The 14,541-nt window shown below is 45.7% G+C and overlaps 1 protein-coding gene across 1 annotated transcript; it reads left to right on the plus strand.

Annotated features, from left to right (window-relative positions):
- Positions 1–1,562: 1,562 nt before the first annotated feature.
- ercc4 (excision repair cross-complementation group 4) lies at positions 1,563–14,118 on the plus strand (the record flags this gene model as incomplete). Its single annotated transcript, XM_083635893.1, has 12 exons — positions 1,563–1,742; positions 2,686–2,866; positions 4,867–5,062; positions 6,211–6,418; positions 9,048–9,228; positions 9,564–9,677; positions 10,134–10,250; positions 11,272–11,628; positions 12,086–12,323; positions 12,418–12,510; positions 12,662–12,774; positions 13,024–14,118. The coding sequence occupies 12 exons, from the start codon at positions 1,563–1,565 to the stop codon at positions 13,779–13,781; spliced, it is 2,736 nt and encodes a 911-aa protein (XP_083492019.1). The 3' UTR covers positions 13,782–14,118.
- Between the last annotated feature and the right edge of the window lie 423 nt (positions 14,119–14,541).

A 14,541-nucleotide genomic window follows, 5' to 3' on the forward strand; every position in this document is an offset into this window, starting at 1 on the left:
TCTCCCTTCTACACTGCAGTCAGCAGGCAGCGTTAAATATCTCATCTCATTTTACCCTCCAGCCTGCCTTCAATTTCAAACGGTTCTCCTCTCATAGTGGTGCCGTGCCATCCGTAATGACATCAGGACGCGCCACGTCACCGGCTGCCAAATGTACACTTTGTGACTCATCTGGCAGTGAGGAGAGAGAGTGGCGTGTGAATGGCTTTGTCTCGCTCCTTCACGTGTGCCAGACGTGGCGTCTGCGTCCGTGGGAACACGCTGCTTCCTCCAAGCACATTCACGGCTCATTTGATTCAATTTCATGTGCAATAAACTTGTAATAAATGCAGAAGAGATGATGGTGCAAGCTGCTCTCTCTTCTCCATCCTGATGCCATGTTTTCCTCCTGACACTAAGCTGCTGATTGTCTCCAGAAGAGGTTGGACAGTGTGTGGTTGGGCCCGCTCACTGAATGTTCTCACCCAGATCAGCCCACAGGCGTCTAAAGCAAAGATGTGGGAACTTGTGAAACAAAGCTCTCCACTGCTCTCTAGAGGCTTGTCCGTGACAGTGCATTGCTTTCGCTCTCTCACCGAGACTCTGGCTCTGGGTGCCTAGGGGACTTCTTGTGGAGCCACGGCGCCTTCTGCTGGTGGGTCAGATCATTGAGATATATTGGTGGTTAATGGTCTCCCCCACACCATAGATACACTTACAATCGGTCTGTATGGGAATGCCCACAAAATGTCACTACGGCTGGCGCGCCTGACTAGACGGTGGGGGAAACCCCCCATATCTCAATGGGCTGACTCACCAAAGGACGGTGCTGCGGATCTACACTACAGGATTTGAGATTCAAGAGCTGGTACATAGACGTCTGTTCAGATGTGCGTTTACTGCACGGTGGTTGAATCCCCGATCCTGTCTGCCTGGGCTGGGCTAGCAGCTAAATGCTAACTATGCTAAATGGGGAGAACAGGAGTATTTCCCCCATGCGGACTGACCCATTGACCACGCATAAAGTTTTGTGGGCATTGAGGATGTTATTTATTATGATTTATGATTTATTATCATTATTATTTATGTATTTATTTATGTATTTATTTATTTATTTATTTGTGTATGTATTTATTTATTTATTTATTTATTTATTTATTTGTTTTCTTTTTGTAAATAATAGACAGTACTAGAGTCTGATCCACACTCCATACCAGTTGGTGGAGGTAATGCACCAATTCGTTGTTTGCCAACCGCCAATAACTCTTAAAAAGAAAGAAGAAGAAGAAATCGAAGAAGAAGAAGGCAAAGACGATGAGACGATGGGATATCAAAGCAAGACACCCCAACTTCCAGTCATTTTCTGTATCTGTACTTTCGCCACTGCCACGCCCACTTAGGAGACTGGTTAGCCAATGACGTTTTATACCATTGACAGACGGCCAATCACAAGCGATGACCACGTCCATTTAGGAGCCCGGAAGAGTACAATTTATTATACAATACAATACTATTAGCGGAGCCTGGAGTGGGGTGTCTCTATCAGGTCTAGTCTGAAGCAGCTGAGTTTCGTTGGCTTCAACATGGCGGCGGGTCGTTTGCTGGAGTTTGAGACGGAGATGTTCCTGGCTCTGTTCGGCTGTGACGGGCTGCTGGTGGCGGCGGAGGGCATGGGGTTAGACCGCATACTGCTGCAGTTCATGCGGGTTTACTCCGAGGAGGGCAGCCTGGTCCTCTTGCTCAACACAACCACCCCGGAGCAGGTGAGGAAAGGATACGCTACATGTGGTTGGTAACGATCGACTGTGATAACTACTATCTCGTTTTGACTGCCTAATAACTGTTTATTTGTGGTATCGAGAGAAATTCATGCACGCCATTTACAGTAGTGTGTCATTGCTTATTGCTTGGCAAAGGTAGGGTTTCACCCACCGACGCCAAACTCAATACGAAAACCAGTCCGTTTTACTGTTGTCTTGCTTATGTCACTAAGTGCGCTCGACTGGTATATGACTTTAGACCTGTTATGAATCAGTGGGGTATTTTGTAATATTCGGGCTAAAAACCGAAGCTCAGCTACATGTGTTTCTAAGCTACGTGTCTTGTTTATTTACTAAATTCACTTCCACGCTCATTGTTTTGAATGGCGGGTTACCCCCAGTTCCGGTGTTATGCCGAGTTTTGCACCCCCGCCGAGAATTGCATCCCTAACTTCCGGGAGCATATTGTAATGATTTATATGGCAACTTAACTGTTTAAAATATATATGATGATATAATTGTCAGGGTAGACGTGATCTCCAAGCCAGGGGGTCTGTCCTGGCTCATGGAGACCGACAGGTGACCTCGAGATCTGGGGATCTCTCCTGACTTTATGGAGGGGGGTGCAAATCTCGTTTGTACCTGCCGAGATTTGCATTCCTGTTTTTAAGTTAAAACAGTCCCAAAATATGGTGGGGGTGCAATTCTCAGCAGGGGTGCAAAACTCGGCATGACACCTGTCCCCTTCCTGCCTCTCTTGCTTGCTTGATGTCAGTTGATGCTGCCAGATGGATGTAGGTTGCTTCACATTTGTTTGTGAACTTGTGAACTCAATACCGCCCCATCTGGCGGAGTGGCTCGAGCTTTTAAAATGCTCTCCTACCTAGTACATCTTCAACAGAACAGGTGCCTGACGTTTCTCTTCCTCCCTCTCCTCTGTTCTCAGGAGTATTTCACAGAACAGTTGCGAGTGGAGGGTGTGACCCACCTGCCCAGGACGGTGACCAGCGACATTCAGAGCACCGAGCGCTATAATGTCTACACCGGGGGAGGGGTGCTGTTTGTCACCAGCAGGATCTTGGTGGTCGACTTCCTCACTGACCGCATCCCTGCACACCTCATATCAGGTCAGAGCACTGTGGCTGTAACCTGACGTTAAAGTACAACCCTCAAAGGCTTCTATTGGGTGCTGAATCCTCCAAAAACATATCACAGAAAGGAATTGATCCAGGACAGCACTCCAATAACTTTATCAGTTTTTATAAAAATAAAGAATGATAAAGTTATTGGAGTGCACAGAGAAAAGTGTGTGTGTGTGTGTGTGTGTGTGTGTGTGTGTGTGTGTGTGTGTGTGCGTGCGTGTGTGTGCGTGCGTGTGCGTGTGTGCACGCGTGCGCTGTCCTGGAGCAATTCCTTTACTTTACTTTATTTTACTTTATTGGCATTTAGCAGACGCTTTTATCCAAAGCGACGTACAGAGATTATGTACAGCACAGCAATAAAAACAGATAGAAAAACAGTAAAAAACCAGCAGCAAACAAAATGTATAGACAGCAGTAATAAAAACAGATTCACAACACAATCAGATGAAACAAAATATAAAAGTGTATACAGTTCAGTGTTTAAAAACAGTGAATAGGTGGTGCATGAAGAGATTGGTCAGGGGGGAATCAGATGGGATCTAAAAAGATGTGTTTTTAGTTTTTTGTTAAAAGAGGGTAATGTTTCTGTGGGTCTGATTGCGGGGGGGAGTTCGTTCCACCATTTTGGCGCAAGGTGAGGGAACAGTCGTGAGGTGCAGCGATATGATCCATGAAGCGGCGGAGGGGCGAGACGGCCTGCACTGGCGGAGGGAACGGTGGGGGGTTTGGAATTTGATCATGGATTGTAGGTATGGAGGAGCTGTGGAGTGAACTGCCTTGAAGGTCAGTACTAAAGTCTTGAATTTGATGCGTGCTGAGATGGGTAGCCAATGAAGGTCACGGAAAAGGGGAGGGACATGGGAGAATTTGGATTGATTAAAGATCAGGCGGGCTGCAGCGTTCTGGATGAGCTGAAGGGGATGAGTAGCGGAGGCAAGGAGGCCGGCAAGGAGGACATTGCAGTAATCAAGGCGAGATATGACAAGTGCTTGGACGAGAAGTTGAGTTGTGTAACCTGACGTTGCCAGATTGTGTGTTACACAGAACCATCTGGAACTTGTCCTTTGAAGGCAGGTGCCTTCGAAAAATACCTGGCAGGTGATTGGATGAACCATCTGTCTATCACGGGCTCGCTGTTGTCACACCTACAGTAAATCCCACCTGTAGCTGCTTCTGGAGTGGACCAGGGCCCGAAATGAACGCCAAGCGCCAAATGCGACTAGATTTTACGCTCTGGCGACTACAGAGTAACACTCAGACGCCACATGGCGAGTCCCAAAATAGTCATCATGTAAAATTACAACTGCGGTGTGTTTAGGTGCACAGCCGGCTAACATGAGGTGTAGCTTCGTGAGACAGTCTCTAGTTTTCTGGCTTGGCGGGGTCCTTCGGGCCAACACAGATTCTATCACAAGAACTCACACCCAGCAGCAGGCAGCAGCCACAGACAGAGCTGCGGAGTGCGGACCTGAAAGAGCTGGCGTTGTAAACATGAAACTCACGTACACATTCTTTTGAGCCCTTCATCACACTGTCTTTGAATGAGCACAAATTATGAAACAAACAAACAAATTATGTGACCCAAATGACCCAAGGCTAAAATATCGGCCACTGCAATCGGTGCATCGGAACAGCACCTTTTTTTGCCGATAGCCGATTGCAGTCAACAAGGCCAATATCGGTCGATACCGATATACGGCCGATATATCTGTGCATCCCTAGCCTTTTTCATGATTAAATCTGCTCATTTTTAATTTGAACAGGTAATTAATCACGATGGTCCGATGTAGAATGCTCATATTTGGGCTGAAATAGGGTCATTATGTCAAATTCTGCAGTATTCCACGTTTTACAGGTGATTCAATTTTTATTGGTCAATTCCGCCATTCCGTCCGTGCTCCTGCGATTGCGGAAATCATAATGGCTCCAGTACCCCTGACCTAGAGTAACATACTCAGAGCATGTTTCTGCGTCGCCCCCTTCAGGCATCCTGGTGTACCGCGCCCATAAGATCATCGAGTCGTGTCAGGAAGCCTTCATCCTGCGTCTGTACAGACAGAAGAACAAGACGGGCTTCATCAAGGCCTTCACTGACAAGGCCACAGCCTTCTGCTCCGGCTTCTGCCAGGTGGAGCGCGTCATGAGGAACCTGTTTGTCAAGAAGCTTTACCTCTGGCCCAGGTGAGACCTCTGGCCAAGGTGAGACCTCTGGCCCAGGTGAGACGGACAGTAACCAAGCATGGGTCTCTGTGGTAAGGCTGTAATGGTTTTAGGGCTGCAACTAACAATCTGACGATTGTTTTCTCAACTAATTGATTGGACATTTGGTCTATAAAATGTCACCAAATGGTGAGAAATGTCAATCACTTTTCCCTGACCAACAGTCCACACCCCAAAGATAATCAGCTTACTTTCATATAAGACTAAAGAAACTAGAAATATTCACATTTATCTCTTTCCCCGCCATTGACGTCTTTTCACATCATTTATGAGACAACGCTTCCATCTTCAATGATGTGAAAATACATCAATCTGTGTTTTCACTGTTATATGATGGAGGGGTCTGTTACTCACCTTACACCGTACACAGAAGCGACCGTGATGTTCCGCCAAAACGAAATGCCTCCGCGGCTGTGAAACAACAACAATGCTAGCTCTTTGCTACATGCTGAAAATGGCAAGTTTTGACGAAGATTTGGCAATGTGCAACAAAGCAGGCCTGCTTGGTACTTTTGGTGGATGGTTGTAAAGGTTATGGAGCCTTTTTACCCCACTAGCCCAGAGTGGAGGTATTAGCAGCCAGACTCTCTCCCAGTGCAGGGAGAGACTCTGGCAAGTGAGACTACTGACAAAGTGGGTGATAAAGTGATAAAGTGGGTTGAAAATCGGCAAAGCCTTCCTTTGAGATGTGAGAGCTGCATTGACGATTAAATTAATTTGTGACACGGTCTGGTGGTGACCCCCCCCCCCCACACACACACACACACACACATGCACACGTCATGAGAGTTTAGATGTTGGAGAGCCCACTCAATCTAACAAACCGCAGTTTTGGATCACTAAGTGCTTAGAATTTGTTAGCAAACTAAGTTTGTTCAGGACAAACTTCCAGGGCGATTTTCTCTGAAGGATGCTTTTAGGAGTACGAACGTTCAAATATCTTCTTCAATTAGGTACTTTCAGATTTCAATGTATGATACATTATTTGCAAGCTTACAATCTGCAATCATGTCTCTCTTCCTCTCCTCTCCTCTCCTCTCCTCTCCTCTCCTCTCCTCTCCTCTCCTCTCCTCTCCTAATCTCCTGTCTCACTCCCGGCCTCTCGTCAGGTTCCAGGCCTCAGTGAACACGGCTCTGGACAGGCACAAGCCGGAGGTGGTGGAGCTCCACGTGTCGCTGACGCCGGCCATGAGGGCCATCCAGAGCGCCATCCTGGACATCATGAGTGCCTGCCTGAAGGAGCTGAAGCGCTACAACCCCTCGCTGGAGGCCGAGGACCTCTCCCTGGAGAACACGTTGGGGAGCGCCTTCGATAAGGTCCGCCCCGCGCCACCCAGCTGACTTAGATACAACCCTATTGTCAAGTTCCTCCCAAGCCCAACTGTAGTAGAACATAGACATCTCTAGAATGTGTCTGAGCTAAAAGACAACATTAAAAATCCAAGAAGTCCTAAGATTCAGCTCATGGACTCACGCACGCACATGCACACACACACACACACACACACACACACACACACACACACACACACACTCATTGATTGCATGCTCCAATGGGTATCAAAACAATTGGTATTTTACAGTTGAACAGTTTAATAATCAGTGCAAGTTAATTGAGTAAAAGTTATATAGGCAGCATTTTATGTACCGTAAATTCCGGACTATAAGACGCACCGGTGTATAAGCCGCGGGACCAAAATTTACTATTTTTTTCTTCTATAAGCCGCACCGGACTATAAGCCGCGGGTGTTTTGATGTTTAATTACCATATGAAAGGGTTCGTGCACAGAGAGGAATGTCGGGAAAGCGATGGCTGTTTGGGGAAGCTCCCATTTATTAACATTTCAACAAAACAAAACAAAAGTCAGGTCACTAATCCCCAGACAAAATCACACAACAATAGGCTATATGTGCAGCAAACCTGTAACCAGAGAAGTCAAGTCACTAATGCTCGTCTTCCTCTTCTTCCTGCGTACTGAAACCACCAAAGTCCTCATCTTCAGTGTCGGAAACGAACAGGTTCAGGGTGGCTTCGTCAACCACTCTCCTCTCTCCTTCATTGTCACTCAAAACCAACGAACTCCTCTTCATCTATAGCTGTGTTTCCATTTCAGTTTTTCGCAAAAGAATTGCGATATTTCTACAACTTCGACAATGTACAATTGCGACTTGTAGGCGTTTCCATTGAAGTTGCGTTTGAGTGATTCCCCGTTGCAGCAGCTGCCACAGTGATTACGCACGGGGATCTGCCCCATATCCCGTCCCCTGCATGCTCAAATCCAACCAATGGTCAATGGAAATCCCAACATGAAGTTACAATGCATATAAACGAGCCTGATTATCAATTCAAAAGAAAATGAGTCGCAAAATGTTGCTGGCTGCGTGAATGCAGTCAGCGCGACAGGCAGAGGAAAAAAGGTAGCCTAATAGCCTACAACTGGTCCGATTTAGAGATGGAGGGGGGAAAAGGCTGATTTGGTTCTATAATTGCACCTGAAACGTGTGCAATGTATTAGCCTACTCACAGTCACTGTATTCACTTCAGACAGCACCACCGCACCAGTGTGTGCTTTTCATCCTCTCATCTCTCTCGTTCTCATGCTGTCGAGAACGAGCAAAGCTTTTTTTTGGTGAAAGAATCCTCCAGGGCGCTTCTTGTTAACAGTCCGAGTGAGTGGCAGGTCGAACGTCAAAGGCACTTCATCCATATTTATGATCTGCTCCGGTTCGATGGAATATTCCTTGATCTTCCTTTGTGTGAATTCGCCGAAGTTTGTGATTTTCTCCTGGTAGTCGGGGGAGGGAGTTGATGGGCTTGTGGCCGTTTGCTTACCGTAATTACCATATGTAAGTGGTCACGCACAGAGGGGATTGTCGGGAAAGAGATGGCTGTTTGAGGAAGCTCCCATTTACCGTATTACCGTAACATTTCAACAAAACAACATAACACAACACCACCGTTGTTTATTTTTACAGTGCACACAGTGTCCGCGGTGTGGTGAAAAGAGGGCAAGAGAGGAAATTAAAACAGAAGTGGATTTATAGTTAGAAAGAGTGCTAAAAAAGAGAGATTTTTTTTTTTTTTTTTTTTTTTTTCTGAAAAAATCCATAGATAAGACGCACCGTTATATAAGCCGCAGGGGCCAAAAAACGGGAAAAAAGCCGCGGCTTATAGTCCGGAATTTACGGTATATTTTATCATTTTCATTCATTATTATTATTATTATTACATATATTTTTTTTTATTAAAGAGCTCATGATTAGTACAAAAATACACTGCCAATATATATATTTTTTTTTCACAGGCCCCCATGGCAAAAATATTAAGAAACAGGTGGCATTCTAAGGTGCCGCCCAATTAGAACTCCTGGACATTCTCCACCTGTGACATCACTTGTTGCTGGTTCTGTTGCTTGGTCCAGCTGGCCGCTTTACAAAAACGAGTCTAGATGCAGTTATTTTATTTTATTTTATTTTATTTATTTATTTTGATTTATTTATTTATTTTTTGCTATACTGTATACCCCTCCCACATATTAATGCAATGTGGTCTCCAACATCCACCATGCTCTTTAAAGTCTCATCCCACCCATTCTCATACACCTATGACAGACTGTATTCCATTTTCTTTTAATCCTCCCACTCACTAGAGGAGACGTCCCACTTCACGTCATGCTGTGCTACCTTGTAAATGCCAGTAGCAATAATCTTTTTCCAAAAGAAACTGGCTTCTGACTGCATCTTTTAAGAAACTTAAATTCAAATCGGTTCGAGATTGAGCTTTAAAAATCATCAGTTTTCACAACAGAACACTTGTATTTCCTATCTGGGGACGGTTCTCATCCACAACACCCAGTACAATGCTTCATATGCATTGTTGATGTCTCTCATCCTCTGAGTCTTTACTGTGAATCTGTGTGTTTGAAGTGAAGTTTTCCCTCATCAGACCATCCGTCACTACCTGGACCCCCTGTGGCACCAGCTGGGGGCCAAGACCAAGGCCCTGGTCCAGGACCTCAAGGTACTGCGGGTGCTCCTGCTCTACCTCACCCAATACGACTGCGTCACCTTCCTCAACCTCCTCGAGTCGCTGCGCTCCAGCCAGAAGAACTTTGGCTGCAACTCTGGTAAATTAGAAAGAATGTACTTCTCTGCTGCTCAGGGTAGAAAAGTCAAGTAGAATGAATGTACTTCTCTGCTGCTCAGGGTAGAAAAGTCAAGTAGAATGAATGTACTTCTCTGCTGCTCAGGGTAGAAAAGTCAAGTAGAATGAATGTACTTCTCTGCTGCTCAGGGTAGAAAAGTCCAGTAGAATGAATGTACTTCTCTGCTGCTCAGGGTAGAAAAGTCCAGTAGAATGAATGTACTTCTCTGCTGCTCACACACACGGGGCAGTACTTATTGCCCCTTGAATCCACTTTGGCCCTGTTTGAGTGAGTGCCTCGGGTGCTGTCTCCATCAGGGTGGCTGTTCCTGGACTCCAGCACCTCCATGTTTGTGAACACCAGGAGCCGAGTGTACCGCATCCCAGAGAGCTGCAAGAAACTCAAAGTGAAACAGCAGAGCTCTGACTCAGGTAACAAGCAAAGCAGTGACCAGAAAACTTCTCCCCCAGAGTAAATGTCTGTAACTTTGTTACAGACAGAGCGAGCCTGAAGAAGCCAGCAGGCGAAACGCGTTGTTCGCATGTCCTTTTTTTGTACTTGTTTCTAATATGAATTAAAGTGAAGAAATTCAGCCTACCTGTGTGCGGTGACTCTCCTTCAACTACTCACCTGATGTTCCCTGGCATCACCTGCACCAGGAATTAAAAGGCTGACAGCGCTGTGCACGGGGCATCTACTTGTTAATGACTTTGTCTGTAACTTTGTGTTCATCTGCTCAGAAAATCTTTGTTTTACTTGGTGGCAACGAGGAAATCGTGTGTGTGTGTGTGTGTGTGTGTGTGTGTGTGTGTGTGTGTGTGTGTGTGTGTGTGTGTGTGTGTGTGTGTGTGTGTGTGTGTGTGTGTGTGTGTGTGTTTCAGTTTCAGTTTCAGTTTCAGAGGTGAAGCGGGAGCTTGTACTGGAGAAGAGCCCAAAGTGGGAGGCTCTGACTGAAGTACTGCAAGAGATTGAGAGGGAGAACAAGAGCTCTCAACATGAACCAGGTGCGACATCGGTGGTGGTCGAGTTGAGCTCCCTCCCCTGATATGTGAAGCCCCTCCCCCTCCCTCCCCTGATATGTGAAGCGCTTTGAGTGTCTTAAAAGGCGCTATATAAATCCAATCAATTATGAATTATTATTAGACATGAGTGCTGCTTGAGTCCATTAAATGCAGGTCATCTCTATTGCATGGATTCACATGAAAATGTGCTACATAAACAGAATCTTATCAAAACAGTCATTCATTTCACTCTCATTTCACCTGCGTGTTAGCCTGGTATCCAGCCCCGTATGAATCACAGTTGTCATCACTCTTCATATGGGTCTGGACCCAAGCCCATCCACTATTGATTATTCAGGGCAGATACTGTCCGGGACACCTGATTGGTTGGTCGATAGGCAGGGGAACCTAATCTAACGTTACTGATGACGCATTATAGAATGCTGCAAAAACACACCTGTACGAGGCACGGTGGAGCAGTGGTAGCGCTGTCGCCTCACAGCAAGAAGGTCCTGGGTTCGATTCCCACCCGGGGCGCTGTGGGCACTGAGGGTGTGTCCCCAATCCCCATTCCCATGTGCCCAAAAAGGGCCTTGTGGAGTTTGCATGTGCTCCCCTGGGGTTTCCTCCAGATAGGAACCCCCCCGCCAAAAACCCACACCTGTATGTTACTAGCTGTTAGCTACGTTAGCCTAGCCCACTACTGCTGCTGTAACCACTTCACCGAAACCGGGCTCAAAACACCAGTGTGACCAAACGGTTCTCTTGTTAAGTAGTCAGTCACGCTCTTAACGTTAACGGTTAACGGTATTTTTATTTGTGTTGTTTAAAACTAGCCTTAGTTTCTATAAGCTAAACCAGCATTTCAGAATTTTGTTATTTAAGAAAAATGTCTTCTGATTGATATGATAAATGTGTTTAAGTATGGTATATTATAGTACTGTTATTAAAGTATTTTTTTTAATATAATTTGTATCTTGAGATAGTTTTGCTCCTTGTCCAACTGCTGTACATGTCTCCCCAGGTCGCGTGCTGATCTGTGGCAGTGACGACAGGACTTGTGCCCAGCTCCATCAGTACATCAACCGCGGCTCGGACGCGCTGCTCAACCGGCTGTACACCCGCACCATCGGTAAACGGGACGCTGCCGCCGCCGCTGCCTTCGAGCTCGACTCACACAAACAGGGCAAAGGCTGGAAAACATGTCCGCAGAAAGGATCCAAGGGAAAGAAGCCCGCACAGAAGACAAGCAAGCAGGCCGGCAAGAGTGTCAGCAGGCCATCTCTAACCCTGACACAGATGGTGGGGAAGGAAGGAAAGGAGGCGGCAGAGGTGATGGGCAGCAGTGGAGACGAAGACGAACTGTTGGAGGAAGATAAAGGTAGGACTGGGCAATATATCGATATCGATATTATATCGATATCGTGATATGAGACTAGTAGAAATCGTCTTCAATTTGGGATATTGTAATATCATGATATCGCATAAGTGTTGTCTTTTCCTGGTTTTAAAGGCTGCATTACAGTAAAGTGATGTACTTTTCTGTACTGACCAGACTGTTCTACCTCTCCTAATTATTTGCCTTTACTCACGTCATTATATCCACATTACTGATGATTATTTATAAAATAAAATAAAAATCATTGTGAAAGCCTATCTTTGATCACGGTCTTGTTTTTATAAAAGTGCTTGTGACAGCTCACATGTGCCTTTGACTTCCAAATGAGCCCGCCCACTTCCGCTTAGACTGCAATTTAGCCCACTTTGTAGAAAATAGCGAGATATGTATTGTGTATCGCCATTCAGCCTAAAAACACTGAGGTGTCCATATCGCCCAGACCTAGATGAAGGCGAGGAGGAACAGCTGAAGTTGGATTTGTCGTCCGATGCCTACTATGGCGTCCTGAAGGAGCCGCTGACCGTCATTCACCCGCTGAAGGGCTGCACGGACCCCTACAGTTTGACCCGGGTACTGCACGAGGTGGAGCCCAGTTTCGTGGTGCTGTACGACGCCGAGCTCAGTTTCGTTCGCCAGCTGGAGATCTACAAAGCTAGTCGGCCGGGAAAGCCACTTAGGTTTGTCAGCAAGAGCAAACCGTGATCTTATTTGACAGCGTTTAGATGGCACAGTCCTCATTTTCAACTCCTGATTTCTCCTTTTTCCTCTCAGGGTGTATTTCCTCATCTATGGAGGCTCAACAGAGGAACAGAAGTACCTGACAGCGCTGTCCAAGGAGAAGAAAGCCTTCGAACACCTGATCAGGTCAAAAGCATTTCCCTAACACTTCAAGTAGACTTAGCTGTGACTGGTAATATCTGTTAATTTCGAATAAATGTTTAAATTAAATATGTGCTCATTTGAGTTTTGTTGGTGTCAGTTTCTCATTTAGACTTATGCCTGTGTGATATTGCAGGGAAAAGGCTACTATGGTGGTCCCAGAGGAGAGAGAGGGGCGAGAAGACACCAACCTGTACCTGGCTCGAAATCTGGAGCCGGCCAACGCCACCACCAACACCCGCAAAGCAGGCACGTCTGTTTGATTTGTGACTCTGCTTTGCTCTACTGGTTATGCCTGTTCCGCTTGAACTGCTTTCAATGGCTTCTGCCTTTCCAAAGTGTCTAGTTGTATTCTCTACTTTTTTCTCCTCTGAATTCCTTGACATCTTTCCAGAAGTATTCTTCTCTTTCTGATCTAATATTTACCACCATGGGGAAAATTAAATGGTTCCACTGATCGGTTTGTATTTGTATTTACATTCCCTCTCTGATACCCAGGTGGGCAGGAGCAGCCCACAGAGCCTTCTCGAGTCATCGTGGACATGCGCGAGTTCCGCAGCGAACTCCCTTCCCTGCTCCACCGGCGCGGGCTGGACATCGAACCCGTCACCCTGGAAGTAGGCGACTACATCCTGACCTCGGACATTTGTGTGGAGCGCAAGAGCGTCAGCGATCTGATTGGCTCGTTGCAGAGCGGGCGCCTCTACACCCAGTGCCTCTCCATGACCCGGTACTACAGGAAACCGGTGCTGCTCATCGAGTTTGACCCAGCTAAACCGTTCTCCTTAATAGCCCGCTCAGATTTCCGTCAAGAGATATCATCCAATGATGTCACTTCAAAACTGACCCTGCTCACGCTGCACTTCCCCCGGCTCCGAATCCTGTGGTGCCCCTCCCCGCACGCCACTGCCGAGCTCTTCCAGGAACTGAAGAAAGGCCGCCCTGAGCCGGATGCGGCGGCAGCACAGGCCATCACAGCCGAGTCGGACACAGTGGCTGAATCGGCCGCTCTCTACAACCCTGGGCCTTATGACTTCCTGTTAAAAATGCCAGGGGTCAATATGAAGAACTACAGGAGTCTTGTTAACAACGCTGACAGCATGGCAGATCTAGCCAAACTCGGCCAGGACAAGCTAGCGCAAATACTCGGGAATGTCAACAATGCGAAGTTGCTGTATGATTTCCTGCATAATGTCGCTAATGTACCTGCTCCTGTGCAGAAGGGGAAACAAACATCAAAGTTTTGTAATTTTTGATTTGATATATTTTATTATTTGATATATTCTAGGCTACAGTGTTTTTAACATCAGGATTGGTTTTGCTTTGTGAAACTGGATGGAAGTGTTTGTAGACTGAACTCACATCCCTCATTTCTACGAGGCATTTGTCAACGTGGAATTTGTAAATTATGTTAGTGGTGTACAGAATTAATTGGAAAAAATGGATTGTATATTGTATTTGGTAAATATTCAGTTGGTGTTTGCAATGTGGACATTTTAAGAGATTATTAATGACATGGAAGAAATTACCTGTAAAGTACTTAGCTTAAGTGATTATTACACAGTTTTTACCCTTTCTCCAAAAATAAAGCTTTATAGAACAACTTTGAGGTATCTTATTTAACACCAAAAAAAGAAAGAAAAAAGTGGCTAGTTGAAAAGCAGTATAACACATGTACATGCTATCCACAGTCATTCCTCATCTATATAAAATGTTGACTGGAACTAACTTTTTTCTTTTTCACCATAGAGATGAATGGTCAAGACTAAATAGTTCTAGTCAAATTGGGGGGGAATAGTTTTCAACATTTTTCTTTTTGATGAGGCAAACACAGTACATACAGTATTTTTCTTTTTGATGATGCAAACACAGTACATACAGTATTTTTCTTTTTGATGAGGCAAACACAGTACATACAGTATTTTTCTTTTTGATGATGCAAACACAGTACATACAGTATTTTTCTTTTTGATGAGGCAAACACAGTACATACAGTATTTTTCTTTTTGATGAGGC

This window comes from Poromitra crassiceps, assembly GCF_964638095.1.
Source record: "Poromitra crassiceps genome assembly, chromosome: 4".
Taxonomy (NCBI): domain Eukaryota; kingdom Metazoa; phylum Chordata; class Actinopteri; order Beryciformes; family Melamphaidae; genus Poromitra; species Poromitra crassiceps.